Consider the following 16303-nt stretch of genomic DNA (forward strand, 5'->3'; position numbering starts at 1 on the left):
AATGTGTTATAGAACGTACACTTTTAGACGTAGCACTTTACAACGTGCGTCTGAAAAGTTTGAGGAACCTCTCATAAAATAAATGAAACAATAGTTACAAACCAAAAGTGGTTCAAATGGCTCTGAGCACTATGGGACTCAATAACTGAGGTCATCAGTCCCCTAGAACTTAGAACTACTTAAACCTAACTAACCGAAGGACATCACACACATCCATACCCGAGGCAGGATTCGAACCTGCGACCGTAGCGGTCGCGCGGTTCCAGACTGTAGCGCCAGAACCGCTCGGTCACACCGGCCGGCAGTTACAAAAGAAATACATTTATTGATACTCAAACGAATCATCATTAGCTACAATACACTTCTGACATCGGTTGTAAAACTGTTGCAAACTGTCAACAGACTCTTCTTGCATAATCCCTTTCAGGAATAATTTAAGGCGGAGAAACGAAACATTGTATGTTGGTGCTAAATGTGGGGAATTAGGAGAGTTTTGAAGAACAGTCAGCTTGCGCTGAGCCAGAAAGTTGAGCGCGTAAACATTGTGGAACCCAACAACGTGTGACCACGGTGCTTCGAGCAATTGCACAAGAAGCGTCTGCTGACGGTGTCCAACAGACTTACAACCGATGTCAGAAGTAGCTAATGCTGATTACTCTGAAGGACAGTACAGGCACCTTGTTTGTAACGCTTCCCTGCTTTGTTCTGACACCAGTCAGCAAACGTTTCAGAGTCACTTCACATCAGCAAGTAAATGCTAGCACTGTAGGTGTATTCTGTGATGTTTGAAGATGAAGGGTCTGGTCAGGGGATCTTTTTGACCGAATTCTTTCTGATAATTTATCCCCTTAACTAATTAATCCTGCACAATGTAACGAAATTTACTCACAGTTATCCTAGTAATTCTACTTTCAGCACAGATTGCCATGCATATGATGGCAAGAGAATCGAAAAATTAAAATTTTGTATTATATATTACTCCTTACACTAATTATAAATTTATATTGTTTCTAATTTTCAGATGCTTTCCGATCTGTATTTCATCCAAGATACCCAGGCATTTGCAAGGACAGTGGCAAACACAAGTACTTTGCCTATTTATTTCTATTATTTCGACTACGATGGCTACGGCGCGATAGAATACGGTAAGAATTCTCCTCTAAAAGATTCACAAACGTAAATGGAATGAAAGCAATTTTGTTGTTCCAGTATGAAAATGATGTAATACCAAAGACTGTAGAACCCCCGTCAGAGCTCCAAGAAGCAAAGTTACGTGTTCAGGTCCCGGAATGCCACACACTGTAACCGGCTTCGGACTTTATAAACAGCGCACACTCCCCTGCAGAGTGAAGTATCCATTCAGGAAAAAGTCGCCTAGTCCTAGGCTCTATCATTCCGCAGATATATTATGTCTTCGAGGATTTCCAGTCTAGCAAAGTATGAAGATCAGCCTCGCTGAAGTTTGAAAGGTAGGAGACAGGTAATGGAAGAATTCAGGCTATGAGTTCGTATCGTGGGTTGGGACTGGAATGCTTACGGAAAGTAGTGTTTCCGATTCGACGCCTATTCCAACAAACAATTTTAGTACGAGGTTTCAGAAATTCACAGGCTCTGCTGCAGAGTAGAAGGTTCACTGTGGACACAAACTCCTAGACTTCGGCTAATCCCAAGTCTTGGATACAGGTTTAACCTGTCTGGAAACCATTTAAAATTGTGATCTTAATTCAGTCTATGGTTTACGAACTCAAGCATGCCGATCTGAAATTTGACCTCACATTGGTAGTTCTGTCTTTACATGGTATGATAATCTCTTAGTTCTTGAATTTAGCACCTGCTTCTAAGTACTCTGAAACTATCGTTTATCGGGAGGACGACGCTTCAAACCCGCGTCCGACCATCCTGCTTTAGGTTTTCCGTGATTTCCTTAAATCGCTCCAGGCAAATGCCGGTATGGTTCCTATGAAAGGGCACGGCCGACTTCCTCCCCGTCCTTCCCTAATCCGATGAGACCGATGACCTCGCTGTTTGGTCTCTTCCCCCAAACAATCCAAAAACTACCGTTTACATCATATTATCATATCACACATTCTCTGTTACTCATAATGTATTTGGATCAGAATTATGAACGACATATTTGTTGCTGTCATATTTTACTTGCTACTAGTGAAACCGGTAATGCTTTGCAATTGCTAAATGTGTCTGGGGATTATTGGATATACGTCTTAATCTCTTTATGCCCCCTCTGTCTGTTCATTTCCTCCTCATCTCTTTCTCTGTTCATCTCCTCCTCCTCCCCCCTCCCACCTCCTCTCTCTCTCTTTCCATAACGTCCTCCCACTATACTCTCCATTTCCTCCTCCTTTCTCTCTGACCATCTTCTCCTTCGCCTCTTTATGTCCACCCTCCGTCTATCTCTTCTTCCCCCACCCCTCTCTGACCATGAGCTTTGTTTATAGTTACTGCGAACAAAACCTTGATTGGGAGTTAAATTTACTTAAAATGAGTGGGAAAATGATTGGTGTCACAGGTGTGTGAGACATGAGAGAGGCCTGTCCAGCTGCTGGACCTGTGAGGATAGTGGCTTCAGTGAGAGTAATTTGCAAAGTTTTGATCTACAAATGGGTGGGACTACAACGTTTCAGATGCTTCAGGTCCGTAGTGGTACTCTAATCATAATCCAATAAGTCATAGAAACTACTATTTTCCATTATAACTAACTGTGGGGAAGATAACAAAGCAAAGAGAACGTTGTGTAGGCAATTTTTTTTTTTACAATTATGTACGAAAAGAAAGAACAAATTTCAGAGAACCCATTTGTCTAATGGTTTATAGGCCCTGTTATCGTAGTTGAAACTGACCGAAAATGTTAGTATCTGTATATTTTCGCAGCACAGCAATTTCACTCTCGCAGTTATTTTAACAGAGAACATGCAAATTGTGGTTTAAAAAAATTTACAACCTATGTCAGTATGAATATTTATTAGAGCATCGTGTAAAAATTGGAAGTAAATTGGTCAAGAACTTCGAGAATTTTGCTAAAAACGTTTCTATCTTCTATTGTAGATTTATTTATATACCGTATATATTACAAATATGTAGCCTAAGTCCATCTAAACGTTTATTAGAGCCTTGTTTTAAAATCTGAAGTGAATTGGTCGAGAGATTTTTGGTGCAACATTAAGCAACTACTTATACATAGTGGAATTCTTATTATATAACAAAAATATCTGGCAGAACTTTTATCTGACTATCACGTAAAAGTTAGAAGTAAATGGGTCAAGAACTTTCCGAGATTTTTCCTAGCAACGTTTCCGCTTTATGTAGTGTGTACACAGATACATATCACGTTCATTAAAAAATATTTAACTTATGTCCGTCCGAAAGTTTATAAGAGGAAGTGTAAGAAATTTTCGATATTTTTGTTAACAAAGTTAAACAACACCTGGTTTTTATATAGTGGTATGGATGACATGGTCCTCAAAAAATACATGTCGAGGCAGCTAAGACTGACCAGCACAGATGTATCCAGAACTTGCACACTTCACTGAGTTAAAGAAGACCGTGTTGTGAATTATCTGACGTGCAATAGTAATCACCGAAAACATACAGTCAGGTCCGATGACCTTGGAGGCCAGTAATGTTAAACTGAACCATTGGGCATAAGGCCACAGAAAATGTACATACTAAGTTGCAGAAAAGAGAAAAGAAGTTGGTATCATAATTCGGCAGTTATAATATTAAATTTGCTTGCACACTTCAGAAACTTGGCCACGTAGTCGGTTATAATACACAGAAAACAGCAGTCCGATATATTTATCTTCATTTTCTCGGTATCTTTGGGTCATCAGTCTTACCTACCTCACCGTATGTAGCTCAGTAAAGGGATTTATGACCTAGTAGATGATCCTACTCGCTTCGGCGGTACATATACAAAAATTGGAACGATACAGAGAAGATTAACATGGCCCCTGCGCAAGGATGACACGCAAAATCGTGAAGCGTTCCACATTTTTCGAACAGTGCGGCTCTCGCAGCCTAGCGAAGCGGACGTGCGGTGTGTGCTCTCCGCTGGCAGAGAGGGCCCGCGAGCCTTGTTTACTTTCTTCGGCCGACACTAACGTGACGCCGTAGCGCTCCAAGACCATGGCAAACCAATACAGAAGATCAACCTTGAAATGCACATTTCGGAACGACTTTACCCGACCAAAGGTGCTCGAAGTCGAACGTTTTTAAAAGAGGAAGCCAAGATCCCGGCTGTCGACATTGTCGGCATTCACTTTTCGATCGTCAGTAGCACGGTCTATGTAAAGCTCATAAACGAAACCACTTGCGACAAGGTGCTTCGAGAGATGAAACAAGAACTCCGCTTCTGCCACGCAGATGGCAATGTTGGCAACGTCGAGGTCGGCCATGCCGCAATGGGACCTCGGACTATACGCATCTTCGAACTTCCATTTGAACTCCCGGCGGCAGAAGTTGTAGCGGCGCTCCGCCCCTACGGCACGGCACACGAACACGTGGCTGAAAAATGGACCCAGTTTAAGACGTATCCAGTACTCAATGGAGTACGCCAAGTGCTCATAGATCTCCAACGACACGTGCCATCCAGTCTACAGATAGGAGGATGCCGGACCATAGTTATTTATGATGGCCAGCCGAAGACGTGTTCCGGATGCGGTAAGGAAGGTCACCTTCGTTCCGAGTGCCTCCAGCGTCGGATCACACAACTCCCACCGAAGGACGTTGCACCACCAGCGCGAAGACTATTCTACCCGTTACTTACGCGGCTGCGCTCACGACGTTCTCTACACAACAGACACGGCCGACCGCTTCAGCGGTACAAGAATCACTTTCCACGGACAAAGACCTGGATGATCCGCCGACCTGGCCAGTGGTGGAAAATAGTTCTACGACTCTGGAGCTACCGAACGCGACAGACATTGACGCCAGTAAGATGGCAATTGATTCCCTTATTGTACCGACCGAAGCGTTTGTTCCGGCGGAGCATGAGTCAGTGCCGTCTTCTGACAATGAAGGCCACGTACGGAAACAGCGATCACCGAAACGCCGAAAGCGGCGTCGTCGGACCGTGTCGGAACACAGCGGTTCGCATTCGGCCGGGGAAGAACGACTGACCACTCAAGAAGCCAGCTGCGAGCTGAAGCTGTTTCCACTGACTCCAACCTTGCAGAACAGACAGAAAAACATGCAACTTTCGACCATCAGAAACAGTGAGCAGCGGCAAGGTACCTGTGCAGGCATCGAAGTCGCCCGGTCCCTTACTATCAAACATTCCAAGGCTATGGACCATGAACAGACATCCGCGCCCGCTTCGTGGGCCGAGGACGTCGAGACACAAGATCCCGACCCGCGGCCACCTGAGGCGCCGCCGGATCATGCAGCATAAGCAGCACAAGGAGGACCACGTTCGGCGGTGGGTGACATCACATCCGATGTTCGCTTCTCTCCACCTTCACCACGGATAACCGCGCCCAAACAACTCGTTGCCAGGCTTACCGCCTGGCGACAATGAATATCAACATGATCAGTTCTCCTGTCAAGATCCAACTTTTGAAAGAAACCATACGAGCCATGGGGGTTGACTTTGCTTTCCTACAAGAAGTGAAAACGTCTGCACTCCCGCACTTTTACGGGTACACCACACATGTGACGCCCGGTAGCCTTGCAGATACCGGAGTGGCAATATTAGTGCGTGAAGATATTGAAGTTACCGACATCACGTTTCTTCCCTCCGCGCGAGGAATAGCATTTACGGCACTCAACACCCGATTCATTAATGTTTACGCGCCGTCGGGTACCACAAGACGTCACGACCGCGCCAGATTCTACTCCACAGATGTCGCTCCCCTTTTCCTAGGACGATACGACCACAGCGTCTTCGCTGGCGATTTTAATTGCGTACTTCACCCCAAGGACCAAACCCCACATTACATGCCTTGTCCGGAACTGGGTGCGATGATCCAAGAACTTCACTTGTGCGACACGTGGGAAAAAGTCCACGGCAACCGCTCTGGCCACACTCATCTTACCAGTCATTCGGCCAGCCGACTCGACCGCATATATGTGTCACAAGATTTCACACAAGGTGTGGTGGACGCCGAACTATGGCCTCAAGCCTATTCTGACCACAGTGCCTATATCTGCACTATACACCTACGCCCCCATCAAGTCTGGCGCAGCAATGGCTTTTGGAAGCTCAACATAACTCATCTCCAGGACCTGGATTGCCGTCGGCGAGTTGCAGCAACGTGGACTGACTGTGAACGCCGCCACCCTCGATACTCCTCGACCCTGGAGTGGTGGCTCCTCTGTGCCAAACCAGCAATCCGTAGGACACTTATACAATATGGCAAGGACGTGACTGCGTGGCATCGACAGACCCTCGATTTTTACTACGCGGCACTCAGGAACCTCGACGCCTTATCCCCTTCCCCGGAGAGACAACATGATCAAAGCAGAATCAAGGCTCACATACTATCATTGACGAAGCGCCGACTAGAAGGTGCAGTCGTCCGCTCGCGACGGCACGACCGAACGTTTGCGGAGGAACCCACTATGCACCACGTTGTGGCGGATAAGCGCCGACAACGCCAACATTTAATCACACAACTCAGGACACACGACGGTCGCTTATGTACGACCCAAGCAACCATAGTAAAGGCGGTGGAGGATCATTTTCGTCATCTTTACAAGGAGAGAATCGTCGAATCAAATGGTTCAAATGTCTCTGAGCACTATGGGACTCAACTGCTGTGGTCATTAGTCCCCTAGAACTTAGAACTACTTAAACCTAACTAACCTAAGGACATCACACACATCCATGCCCGAGGCAGGATTCGAACCTGCGACCGTAGCAGTCGCACGGCTCCGGACTGCGCGCCTAGAACCGCGAGACCACCGCGGCCGGCAGAATCGTCGATGACGAGGCCACTACTGAAGTGTTACAGCAGGTAACACGTACTATCGACGAGGCTACCGTGAATGCACTAACAGAGGAAATCTCACTCGAAGAAGTCGAAGACGCCGTGGACAAAGGTGCGGCCAATAAGTCTCCTGGACCTGATGGATTGCCCATCTAATTCTACCGGACTTTCCGTGACATCATGATGCCTCGCTGGGTTATAATGTTCCGCGAACTTATGTCTCCAGACTATGTTCTGCCGCCAGCGTTTGTAGAAGGTCTTCTCATACCGGTACACAAGCCAGGTGGAGGGCTATCGATTAACGACTATCGGCCGCTTACAATGCTGAACGCCAATTACAAGATTTTCACCAGGATTATGGCGAGCCGTATTAAGACGACTTTGCCGATGATCCTCGCTCCAGAACAGACGTCGCAGGGGGGAGAAGCCAACATACACATGGCCACCGGTGACTGCAGGGACTTAATAGCAATCGCTTCTGCGTGCCGTCTGAGAGCGGCGATCGTCTCCGTAGATTTCAACCGCGCCTTTGATAGAGTGCACCACAACTTCCTCCTACGAGTGATGGATTGTATGGGATTTCCCCCGGGCCTCATCGACACCCTACGGCGTCTTTGGACCGCAGCCAGCTCACACGTCCAGGTCAATGGAAGGACGGTAGGTCCAGTACCCATTAAGAGGTCTCTACGACAGGGTTGTCCCCTTTCTACCTACCTTTATGCCATCGCACTCGAGCCACTCCTAGGGGGCCTTAACCACCGCCTATCTGGCATCACGCTGCGGGACGTCACCTTTCGCTATAGGACATACGCTGACGACCTGATACTGCTGGTTCGTTCCAATGACGAAGTTCAAAGCGTACTAACCTGGATTGAGCGATACGGACAGGCCGCAGGCAGTCTTCAACAAGTCGACGGCGTTGGATATTGGGCGTGGTCTCGGACCGGAAGCCCTCGCTCCCCTCCCACCAGTTTCTGATCTGCGATATTTGGGAATCACGTTCAAGAAAGATGTACGTAAAACAGCTGCAGCAAACTACTGACGGTTATTACAGATCATACGCGCAATGGTGCGACAGAACCTGCTCCGGGACTTGAACCAGCTACAACGTGTTGAATACCTGAACCTCTACGTGGCATCAAAACTCAACCACGTGGCACAAGTCCTCCCACTACCACTGCAGATAGGTCGCTGGCTTCAAGCGGCCTTCAGTTACTACGTTTCCGCAGGTCATATCTTTAAAGTACGATACGACACTCTTACCCTCCCAGTGCACAAAGGAGGGCTGGGATTGGTCAACGGCAGGGCGAGAGCAGCTAGCCTTTACATGAGCAACATGAGGAAACGATGGAAAAGTCAATATACCTCTCTCACGAGTCGTTTACTACAGGTTCTGATGCCAGTCTCTAACGTCCCGCCAGTGTCGGTTGTGCACGTCGCACCACAGCTCTCCCATGTGTCGACCTTCATTCTTGATTACAGCTATGTCAGCTCGAACCTCTCCGCCACGCGTCCACCAAAGGCGAAAGATTTTTATATCAGCCTTCTGTGTGCTGTTCCCCATAACGTGGTGGAAAACAAGTACCCTACGGTTCACTGGCCAAGAGTGTGGAAAACGATACACCACAACTTTCTGTCCTCCACGGTGCGTTCGAAGTGGTATCAGATCGCCAACAAAAAATATGCCACACTACAGCGACTTCACACTATTGGACTGGCAGACTCCCCTTATTGCCCAGATTGTCACCTTTTGGATAGTGATGAACATTGTTTTACTTGCGCATCATCGTCAGGAGTTTGGCGACTAACACAGAAGATATTGGCTTGTTACCTCCGGGTCACACCTGATATGATTGACCCTCAGACCCTACTCTGTCCCGATGGAACTTACTTTCCGGCTGTAAAATATCATGCGCTTACATGGTTCAAAGGACTTACCGTCGCCTACATCTTTCGCGACGGAGAGAAAGAGCAGCTTGATTACTGGTGGTTCCTGCAAAATGCTCACAATGCCCTCGAACGCACACCGAAATACCGTACGCTCTTCGCAAATTATTTACGCAGCGTTTTCGTTAAACCCCCACTCAAATGGGGAGTGCCGAGCTGCGGTTAATGTTCTGTGCCGCATCACACAAACGGCTGAACGTTCTGCCTTGTCAGCCATGAGCGAAGGAAGAGACAAGCTGCTGCAAGGATGCTGTTTTCCTTGAGGCACTAGCGAAGCTGAATGCCTCCATTGCAGATGCCCTTCAAAGTCTCCAAGTGGAACCAGTTACATTATTGAAGAAACTTTTAGTTGGAATTACATCAGTGATTTATGTTTTTTATTTCTGAATTACTCTTTTATGCCACCTTTGTTGTTGTAACACTTACTTGTAACACTTAGTTACTAGAATTCTCATTTGTACACGTTCCCAAAATGTAATCATATAACAAAAAAGAAGTGGCAAAGGATAGCCCTAACCTTGATTTCCCATATTTCCCCTGATATATAGGCAGCTCTCTGGGGTGGATTTACTCAGGAGCCAACGCCTGAAGTGGATCAGATTTTTTGTTATAGGATGAAAAGTGGCGGTGGCACTTAGAGGTTTTTTAGTTCCATTTTCCTAAGGGGCTTTTTAAGGGAAATTACTCTACAAAAAATCTTAAAAAAAGGGGGTAGCGTATTTGATTCATAATCAAAACGTCTTCGGTCCCGGGTTCGATCCCCGCCACTGCCTAAATTTTGATAAATAATCAGCATTGGCGGCCGAAGACTTCCGGCATAAGAAGTCAGCCTCATTCTGCCAACGGCCTTGTCAGAGAGGACGGAGGAGCGGATAGAGGTTCAGGGCACTCTCTTGTCCTAGGGGTGGGAAATTGCCCCTAAAGGCGAAACAATCAGCAAAGATCAACGACATGAGGATGCAGAAGGCAATGGAAACCACTGCATTAAAGACACGTAACGTGTATCCACAGGACATGTGGCCTGTAGTTGAAGAAGTGTCATGATGATCTCTCCATTGGCAAAAGATTCCGGAATAGTCCCCCATTCGGATCTCCGGGAGGGGACTGCCTCGGGGGAGGTTACCATGAGAAAAAGATTGAATAATCAACTAAAGGATAATGTTCTACGAGTCGGGGCGTGGAATGTCAGAAGCTTGACCGTGGTAGGGAAACTAGAAAATCTGAAAAGGGAAATGCAAAGGCTCAATCTAAATATAGTAGGGGTCAGTGAAGTGAAGTGGAAGGAAGACAAGGATTTCTGGTCAGATGAGTATCGGGTAATATCAACAGCAGCAGAAAATGGTATAACAGGTGTAGGATTCGTTATGAATAGGAAGGTAGGGCAGAGGGTCTGTTACTGTGAACAGTTCAGTGACCGGGTTGTTCTAATCAGAATCGACAGCAGACCAACACCGACAACGATAGTTCAGGTATACATGCCGACGTCGCAAGCTCAAGATGAACATATAGAGAAAGTGTATGAGGATATTGAAAGGGTAATGCAGTATGTATAGAGGGACGAAAATTTAATAGTCCTGGGCAACTGAAATGCAGATATGGGGAAGAAGAAAAGGTTACAGGAGAATATGGGCTTGGGACAAGGAATGAAAGAGGAGAACGACTAATTTAGTTCGTTCTGTAACAAGTTTCAGCTAATAATAGCGAATACCCTGTCCAAGAATCACCAGAGGGGCAGGTATACTTGGAAAAGGCCGGGAGATACGGGAAGATTTCAATTAGATTACATCATGGTCAGACAGAGATTCCGAAAACAGATACTGGATTGTAAGGCGTACCCAGGAGCAGATATAGACTCAGATCACAATATAGTAGAAATGAAGAGTAGGCTGAAGTTCAAGACATTAGTCAGGAAGAATCAATACGCTAAGAAGTGGGATACAGAAGTTCTAAGGAATGACGAGATAGTTTGAAGTTCTCTAACGCTGTAGATACAGCAATAAGGAATAGCGCAGTAGGGAACACTGCTGAAGTGGAATGGACGTCTCTAAAAAGGGCCATCACAGAAGTTGGGAAGGAAAACATAGGTACAAAGAAGGTAGCTGCGAAGAAAGCATGGGTAACAGAAGAAATACTTCAGTTGATTGATGAAAGGAGGAAGTACAAACATGCTCCAGGAAAATCAGGAATACAGAAATACAAGTCGCTGAGGAATGAAATAAATAGGAAGTGCAGGGAAGCTAAGACGAAATGGCTGCAGGAAAAATGTGAAGACATCGAAAAAGATATGATTGTCGGAAGGACAGACTCAGCATACAGGAAAGCCAAAACAACCTTTGGTGGCATTAAAACCAACGGATGTAACATTAAGAGTGCAATGGGAATTCCACTATTAAATGCAGAGGAGAGAGCAGATACGTGCAAAGAATACATTGAAATACTCTATGACGGTGAAGATTTTTCTGATGTGATAGAAGAAGAAATAGGAGTCGATTTAGAAGAGATAGGGGATCCAGTATTAGAACCGGAATTTAAAAGAGCTTTGGAGGACTTACGGTCAAATAAGGCAGAAGCGATAGATAACATTCCATCAGAATTTCTAAAATCATTAGGGGAAGTGGCAACAAAACGACTATTCACGTTGGTGTGTAGAATATATGAGTCTGGCGACATACCATCTGCCTTTCGGAAAAGCATCATCCACACAATTCCGAAGACGGCAAGAGCTGACAAGTGCGAGAATTATCGCACAATCAGCATGACAGCTCATGCATCGAAGCTGCTTACAAGAATAATATACAGAAGAATGGAAAAGAAAATTGAGAATGCGCTAGGTGAGGATCAGTTTGGCTTTAGGAAAAGTAAAGACACGAGAGAAGCAATTCTGACGTTACGGCTAATAATGGAAACAAGGCTAAAGAAAAATCAAGACACGTTCATAGGATTTGTCGACCTGGAAAAAGCGTTCGACAATATAAAATGGTGCAAGCTCTTCAAGATTCTGAAAAAAGTAGAGGTAAGCTATAGGGAGAGACGGGTCATATACAATATGTACAACAACCAAGAGGGAATAATAAGAGTGGACGATCAAGAACGAAGTGCTCGTATTAAGAAGGGAGTAAGACAAGGCTGTAGCCTTTCGCCCCTACTCTTCAATCTGTACATCGGGGAAGCAATGATGGAAATAAAAGAAAGGTTCAGGAGTGGAATTAAAATACCAGGTGAAACGATATCAATGATACGATTCGCTGATGACATTGCTATCCTGAGTCAAAGTGAAGAAGAATGAAATTATCTGCTGAACGGAATGAACAGTCTAATGAGTACACAGTATGGTTTGAGAGTAAATCGAAGAAAGACGAAGGTAATGAGAAGTAGTAGAAATGAGAACAGCGAGAAACTTAACATCAGTATTGATGGTCACGAAGTCAATGAAGTTAAGGATTTCTGCTACCTAGGCAGTAAAATAACCAATGACGGGCGGAGCAAGGAGGACATCAAAAGCAGACTCGCTATGGCAAAAAAGGCATTTCTGGCCAAGAGAAGTCTACTAATATCAAATACCGGCCTTGATTTGAGGAAGAAATTTCTTAGGATGTACGTCTGGAGTACAGCATTGTATGGTAGTGAAACATGGACTGTGGGGAAACCGGAACAGGAGAGAATCGAAGCATTTGAGATGTGGTGCTATAGACGAATGTTGAAAATTAGGTGGACTGATAAGGTAAGGAATGAGGAGGTTCTATGCAGATTCGGAGAGGAAAGGAATATGTGAAAAACACTGATAAGGAGATGGGACAGGATGATAGGACATCTGCTAAGACATGAAGGAATGACTTCCATGGTACTAGAGGGAGCTGTAGAGGGCAATAACTGTAGAGGAAGACAGAGATTGGAATATGTCACGCAAGTAATTGAGGACGTAGGTTGCAAGCGCTACTCTGAGATGAAGAGGTTAGCACAGAAAAGGAATTCGTGGCAGGCCGCATCAAACCATCAAACAAAACAGTAGACTGATGACAAAAAAAGATGATAAACTTTTCTGTTGCTTTGTACTGACCTAATGCAGATACATTTCACAGGAATGGCACACGCTAAGGAGACTTACTACCTGTTTATGCAAGAGGACGGGGGACCCAACAAGGACCCTGAGTCCGGCGACTGGAAGGTGCTGCAGCTGCTGGCAACTCTCTGGACAAACTTCGCTAAGTACCGGTAAGTACTTTATTAGTAACGTTTATGCTAAACACGCTTATACTAATGAAGAGGGCTGTTCGGCAAGTTAAGCACTGATGATATCTGGTGGCCCAAGAGTTGGGGTAGGGGAGGGATTCCGTCACAGTTGTGTCGCCCGGCTCTTTGCGAGTCTGTTAGTGCCGCGGAAAGGTTACTGAACCATTCTTTTGAATCGGAACTATAAAATAAAATGGCCACTATCATCGAAAATAACACCATCTGCGAATTGCATTCTGTATTTCTTTTTCTGAACTTGAATGATGTGTTGATTCATGATTTGTGGGATTTATGGAGAGAAAATAATGAGTGACAGCGATGTATGAAAATGCGGTCGTTTGTTTCGGTAAAGTAGGACGAATTTTTATGAAGATTAAAAAAGCGGACAAACTATCGGTGCTGACAAATGAACAATCTGCAAAAATTAATGTCAGTATCAGATATAATCATCGGTTCACGATTACAGAATTATTAGGCGGAAATCGCAGGTAGTGCTGTACGAAGTTGTGACAAACTTTGTAATCACAAACATTGTGCACAATTTGTCCCAAAATGCTGGTTTATGTTTACACAACAAAGAGAATTAGTGCCGTTTCTGATGCGGTACTGTGCAGAAGGAAACAGATTCCTCTATCACTATTAGAAAAGGGATGAAATGGGGGCTGCGTATGTCAATCTGGAAACAAAAAGCCAATGAATGGTATGAGACCTCACCATCTCGCCATGAGAGCCTTTAAAGTGCCGCTAAACGAAATCTGTATAAAAGCTAGTGAAACTATTTTTGAGACAGAGTGGGGTATTCCTTGTTGTAAGGCAATAACGTCTAAAATTTACATTGAAATACTGAACAAGTTCATAAGAGCCATCCAGAATAAAGGGCTTGATATGTTGAGCCCTGGCGTCCTTTTATGCACACGGTAACTCTAGATGCTGCACCACGGCACGAAAGTAAAAGTTGCTTAAGGGTTTCTTCTAGATACAGCCCTGATTTGAAAAGCAGAATTTGTCACCTGTCTCTGAATGTGAAAAAAGAAGAGAATCACAATGGTTTGAAGATGATGATGAGTTAAAAAGATGGAATCAAACCAGGGCTTAGCACATAGGCGGCAGAATTGTGTACTAGGGCATTGAAATACTCGCCCTTGATATAAAAGTGGTTTAATGTGGTGTGCAATTAAGAAGAAAAATAGCTGACAGTTTTAGCTTAAAGTTGTATGCAATAAAAAGCTCTTTGATTACCGATATATCTGTTATTATTAATATTAATATTATTATTAACAGAATAAATTTCCGAACAGTTGTCGTAAAATTCTACGTTAATATTTCAGCGAATGTTATTGTGGGACAGCAACGAAATGTAAGTATTCGGTTTGGAATGAGGAAGTCGATCTGCCTCACTGAAAAAACCATAGCAAAGGAAAGTTGTGGTGTGAACCATTATTTTTCCTCGAAAGTGGTTTTCAATCCTCTTTCATGTTTGTCTTAGAGAATTCTTGTGGGCTTCGACTGAAGTGTCCAGGCTTGGGACACTTTCACAGTAAGTCAGTTGATTACGCTCAAAAATCAATTTATTGATTTGTTTGAAACAAACTGCAAAACGGTTTAGAAAAGGTATCTGAATGGTGCGAAAAGTGGCAATAGACCTTAAATAACCAAAAGTGTGACGTCATCCACGTGAGTGCTAAAAGGAACTCAAACTTCGGTTACACGATAAATAGGTTTAATCTAAAAGCCGTAAATTCAACTAAATACCTAGGTATTACAATTACGAACAGCCTAAGTTGGAAGAAACACATAGAAAACGTTGTAGGGGAAGGCTAACCAAAGACTGCGTTTTATTGGCAGGACATTTAGAAAATGTAACAAACCTACTAAGGAGTCTGCCTACACTACGCTTGTCCGTCCTCTTTTAGAGTACTGCTGCGCGGTGTTGGAACCTTACCAGATAGGACTGACGGAGTACATCGAAAAGTTCAAAAATGGCTCTGAGCACTATGGGACTCAACTGCTGTGGTCATTAGTCCCCTAGAACTTAGAACTACTTAAACCTAACTAACCTAAGGACATCACACACATCCATGCCCGAGGCAGGATTCGAACCTGCGACCGTAGCAGTCGCACGGCTCCGGACTGCGCGCCAAGAACCGCGAGACCACCGCGGCCGGCTCGAAAAAGTTCAAATAAAGGCAGCACGTCTTGTATTATAGCGAAATATGGGAGAGAATTTCACAGAAATGGTACAAGATTTGCGCTGGAAATAATTAAAATAAAGGCGTTTTTCGTTGCGACGGAATCTTCTCACGAAATTCCAATCACCAACTTTCTCCTCCGAATACGAAAATATTTTGTTGACACTAAACTACATAGGGAGGAACGACCACCACAATAAAATAAGGGAAGTCGGAGCTCGTTCGGAAAGATGTAGGTGTTGATTCTTTCCGCGCTCTTTACGAGATTGGAATAATAGAGAATTGTGAAGGTGGTTCGATGAATCCTCTGCCAGGCACTTGAATGTGATTTGCAGATTATCCATGTAGACTTAATCAGTTTATGCTTACAAATATAAGTTCTGCGATCCTACAGCAGTTCAAAAAAAGATCGTCTTGAAAATAAAGGAATGAATTCTTGGACAGCTTAAAGTTCTTGGAAAACGACACAAGTAAATCTCTCCGAGAGACTCCCTTCTGGAAAGTTCTTTTGGAAACGGAACATACTACCTTTTTAGACATGAAAAGTAGGCGGAAAATTAAGGTTCCATCTCACGAACAGTGCAAGGAAAATGGTTCAAATGGCTCTGAGCACTATGGGACTTAACTTCTGAGGTCATCAGTCCCCTAGAACTTAGAACTACTTAAACCTAACTAATCTAAGGACATCACACACACCCATGCCCGAGACAGGAATCGAACCTGCGACCGTAGCGGTAGCGCGGTTCCAAACTGTAGTGCCTAGAACCACTCGGTCACTCCGGCGGGCCCAGTGCAAGGAGTTCCAGTATCAGAGACCAAGGCTGGAGCAGCTGGTCGTGATGCGCGATGGTCCGGCGTGGCAAGTGCGACGTCAAGTCCTGGCGGAGGCGTGATGCTGCCGATCTTGTGATTTTGCTGGCGGAGACAGAGCTGCCTGCTGCTCGCCAGGCGAGCTGATGTCCACCTGATAGCTATTGGGCTCCGATTGGCTGA

The 16303-nt window shown here is 44.9% G+C and overlaps 1 protein-coding gene and 1 non-coding gene across 2 annotated transcripts in view; both read left to right on the forward strand.

Moving 5' to 3' along the window:
• The window catches only part of LOC126281866 (venom carboxylesterase-6-like), a 117922-nt gene that overhangs the window by 100020 nt on the left and 1599 nt on the right, over positions 1-16303 (forward strand). The window contains exons 8-9 of the mRNA XM_049981136.1: positions 1022-1145; positions 12971-13103. Coding sequence (XP_049837093.1) covers positions 1022-1145; positions 12971-13103 — 257 coding nt within the window. The remainder of the gene's footprint in view (positions 1-1021; positions 1146-12970; positions 13104-16303) is intronic.
• Positions 3907-4013, forward strand: LOC126282678 (U6 spliceosomal RNA). Its single transcript, XR_007551366.1, has one exon. It is a non-coding gene; the product is annotated as a U6 spliceosomal RNA (small nuclear RNA).

This window comes from Schistocerca gregaria, chromosome 7, assembly GCF_023897955.1.
Source record: "Schistocerca gregaria isolate iqSchGreg1 chromosome 7, iqSchGreg1.2, whole genome shotgun sequence".
In the NCBI taxonomy this organism is placed as follows: domain Eukaryota; kingdom Metazoa; phylum Arthropoda; class Insecta; order Orthoptera; family Acrididae; genus Schistocerca; species Schistocerca gregaria.